At 27.7% G+C, this 4,213-nt stretch overlaps 1 protein-coding gene across 1 annotated transcript; it reads left to right on the plus strand.

The window, feature by feature from the left end:
• Window positions 1-270: 270 nt before the first annotated feature.
• On the plus strand, window positions 271-1,808 carry LOC107462778 (MLP-like protein 43). The gene is made up of 2 exons (XM_016081439.3): window positions 271-524; window positions 1,264-1,808. Exons 1-2 carry the CDS (start codon window positions 335-337, stop codon window positions 1,539-1,541), a joined length of 468 nt encoding a protein of 155 aa, XP_015936925.1. The 5' UTR covers window positions 271-334; the 3' UTR covers window positions 1,542-1,808.
• The last annotated feature ends 2,405 nt before the right edge of the window (window positions 1,809-4,213 follow it).

Here is a 4,213-nt window from a genome sequence, read left to right on the forward strand (position 1 = left end):
ATACAGATATTGTTACGGATTTATGGACTATGACATATTTGGGTTTTCGTGTGAATGTCATTTTATATTTTATATTTTATTTTATTATAATTTAATTATTCATTTATTCTAATTGAATTTCGATTAGACCGTTTGAACCGCAAAAATATTTGAACCAATAATTAAAATGGTTCGGTTAAAAACTCAAAACTTGGATATAGGTATAGCTAGGTTTCTATATAAGGCACTATTAGGCATAAGGTTTTTCTCCATCCTAATTCTCTATCTATCTATCTCTCTCACTCTTTCTATATATAGTTTGCCACCTACTTTAATTGTTTCTTGCTTGGTGACAATGGCACTGACCGGTAAGCTTAGTAGTGAAATTGGAATCCGTGCACCTGCTGCAAAGTTCTTCCATCTCTTGACAAAGCAACTAGACCATGTTCAAAACGTTTGTGAAAGAGTGCATGAAACCAAGCTGCATGAAGGTGACGATTGGCACTCTGTTGGTGGTTCAGTTAAACACTGGACATATGTTATAGGTAATCAAGTTTAAATTGATTAGTCCCTTATCGTTTTGATCATTGTAGTAACTACACATTTTATGTTTTTAATAGTGCTAGAGAAAAAAAAAAAAAACTTGTCATTCATTAATTGTTGTAACAATAAACAATTAATTAATATTATTGCGATAATTAATAAATACTAATTAAGATAAATTATAGCTATTTTTTTGTTGATTTTTTTATTATTAAACATTTTCGTTTGGTTTCGTGTTTATTATTTCCTTCTTTCTCCTTTTTTTTTCATAACCCAAAGGTATGTTTGATATTCTTTTTGTTTTTAAAGTTTAATATCTACTATACTTTTTTAATTTTATAAAAAAATAAAAAATAGTTAAAACAATAAAGTCGATCCTATTTTTTATTTTCACTTCTAATTTTTCCTTTTTTTTGTTTATGAAATCTTGATTAAAACAAAAGAATATTAAAAATAAAAATAAAAGCATGTTACGGTTGGAAACAATTGTTAAAAATTCTGGAACAAAAAGTTATTTTATATAAAGTTATAATTAAAAACCATGATTATAAATACCATAAAAAATCGTGGCTTAAAACAAAATATTTTGTAACGAAATAAAAGCCAAGATCAAAACAAATAAGATTAATCGAATCAAAACATAATGTAATTAAGGAATTAAAAATAACATATTCAAACCCAATTCAATTTTGATATTTTTCTTATCATATTTGAATTAATTAATATTTTTTGAAACATCAGACGGTAAGGTTACTACATGTAAGGAGACCGTTGAGTCCATTGATGAGCAAAACCTTTCAGCATCATACAAACTGTTTGACGGAGATGTCAGTAAACATTATAAGGTGTTTAAGCTGAGCTTTCAAGTGAGTGATAAAGAGAAGATCAATGAAGGTGCCACTGTTAAATGGACTATTGAATATGAGAAGATCAATGATGATGTTGAAGCTCCATATGGCTACATGGAATACTTTGACAAGTGTACTAAAGACATTGGTTCTCATCTTGTTAAGGCATGAGCTGCTACAACCATTCATGCATTAAAATGATAATTAAGGTGTATGTTTAATTTGTGGCTTGAAGTTAAAATGCTTATCCTAATTAATAATGAGTGTGAACTATTATAATAAGGGTGTTTATTATGTTATGTGTGCTACGTTCACCCATCGAACTTGGGTAGATATGTCATCGTTGATGATTTCTTGTTGATGGCATTAAGTTATGTATGTGTGTCTTGGAATTTGGAAAGTGTGTGTAATGCAAATGATTGAATATTTGAATGTGTATTTATACCATGTGAATTTAGGCTGCATTTGGTTAGTGTATACTAAAGGACATAAACACTAAGACATATATAAATAAAAAAGATACAGGTATAAAATATATGTATACATATTTTATATTTGGAACATAAATATATAAGACATATAAATTATTAAAAAGATTATAATATCCTCATCATCTACCTTTATCACCATCATTATTATTTTTTAGACTCTTCATTAATTTAAAAAAATAAATAACAAAAAAATTTAATAATTTTAACAATAAATTTAATCATCAATGACTACAAGAACTCTATTTAATAATTAATTTAACAATTATTTTTTTAAGAAGAAAAATTAAAACAAATAAAAAAAGAGTGAACAAAGAGAAAGAGTAAGAGAGATGCGGCAATAGACAAGCTGCACGGAAGAAATGAAAGTGGCAGACTCAAAGAAAAAGAAAAACAACAACAAATCTGGAGATAACGTGAAAAAACAGATCTAAAGAAAACCATGACAAAAAGCGACGCCGACGGTGATGGAATAGAAGCGAAGAATAAAGAAAAAAGAGAGAAAGAGGAAAGGAAGAGAGGCAATGGTTGTTTAGTTGGAGAAAGGGAGAAGAAAGGTGAAGATGGTGGTTTGGATATGAGGAAGAAAAGGAAAAAGAACTGATGCAGAGAGAGGGAAAACGTGAAAAATGGAAGAAGAAGAAAGAAGATCTGTAAAGAAAAAAACTGAAAAAAAATAAAAAAAAATTGTGTTTTGTATCTAAAAATTTGTGTTTCACCCTTTGGTTCCGTACATAAATTGTGTATTTGTGTACTTGCATATCCTTCTGTGTCTGCTAAAAATTCATGTCTCAGTAAATAAACAATAATGAACGTGTACTACCGTGTCTATGTCTCAGTGTCTGTCTCTCAAACCAAACACTGCCTTACGGACTTAGATCGAAAATAGATTCTCTTATTTTTTTTACTAATTGAAGGAGTAAAGTGTGATCTTTTATCATTAATTTTAGAAGTGGGACCAAAAATAAATATAAAAAAATAATAAAAAGTTAAAAATCATACTTTACACTCTCAATTTTTTTTAACAACTGAGAGGATCCATTCCCACTTACATTAGAAGTAGGTTAACCAAAAAGGTTCATTCTCTCTTCTAACCAAGTATATATCATAACTTGATTTTTTATTGAAAAATTATAGGTAGACAATAAAAATATTAAACAATATAAATAATAGATATATCGGATGTTCAATTCACTAGGTGTGCGAATGGTTATTCTAATATTAAAATTTAGGTGAGTAATTTAGAGTGTAGTGTGTTTTATTTGAATTGAGCCAATTTTAGAGCCCGTTGTTCATATTGTTCAAAAAAAATTATTAATTATCTAACATAACCCTTTTTTATTTTGGACATAAAAATATATAGTTTAAAATGTTGGACCTACTGTTCACCCTTAAAGAAGTTTATATAGCCAACAAAAATAAAATTGGTCACAGTGTTTGACATGAATACCATAATTGAATGTAGAGAAATTAAATAACGGAGGATAGAATTACACATATTTAATTATTTATACAACATCTGAAGTAATACTATATTTAGAATCATTGGTTCCTTTGGCTGATTTTATATATTGTCATAAAAAAGCTTTCCAATATTAATGTCGATCTATTTAAAGTTAGAAACATATTCATTAAAAGAATGAATTAGCATCAATATAGATTATAAGTTTCGATCTATTTAAAGTTAGAAGCATATTCATTAAAAAGCTTTCCAATATTAATATGGATTAATATTAATATCATTGATGGTATAAATAATTATTCAAAAAAATAAATATAATTAAACAGTTATATAAAATATTTTATATTATCAATATATCAAATTAAACTCACAAACTTATAAAAATGTAAGGCAAGCTAAGATAGCATGAATTGATATCAGGTAAGATCATATAATGCTAGTAATAAGCATAAGTAATTAGTGAAAGGATATTGTTATTTTTACTTTAATAATAATATTTTTTTATAAAAGTATACAAATATACAATATAAAAAAATTATAAAGTGACATTATACCAAAAAAAGAAAAGAACAACAACATCATTATGGAAGTAATTATAATAAATGCATGGATGATTGTTTGGTGGATTAGAGCTCAAGTGATGAGTGGGAGTGTCTCGGCCAATGAATAATTGCGTAAGACTTTATTTTTAATGGCCCAAGAGGTTATCATAGCCTACTTATTTTATCGGGCCTACAACTATGTCATTCCAAAAGAGCAAATGAAATAGTGTGTTTGAGGTTGAGACAGTGTAAGAGTGGCAAACCCTTTTGCCTCACATGTAGCCACGTCAAAGTTCAATTTCCAGAACAAAGTAACTTTCTCTCTACAGGAGAGTAGTTCTCTCTCTACAG

Source organism: Arachis duranensis, chromosome 8, assembly GCF_000817695.3.
Source record: "Arachis duranensis cultivar V14167 chromosome 8, aradu.V14167.gnm2.J7QH, whole genome shotgun sequence".
Lineage (NCBI taxonomy): Eukaryota > Viridiplantae > Streptophyta > Magnoliopsida > Fabales > Fabaceae > Arachis > Arachis duranensis.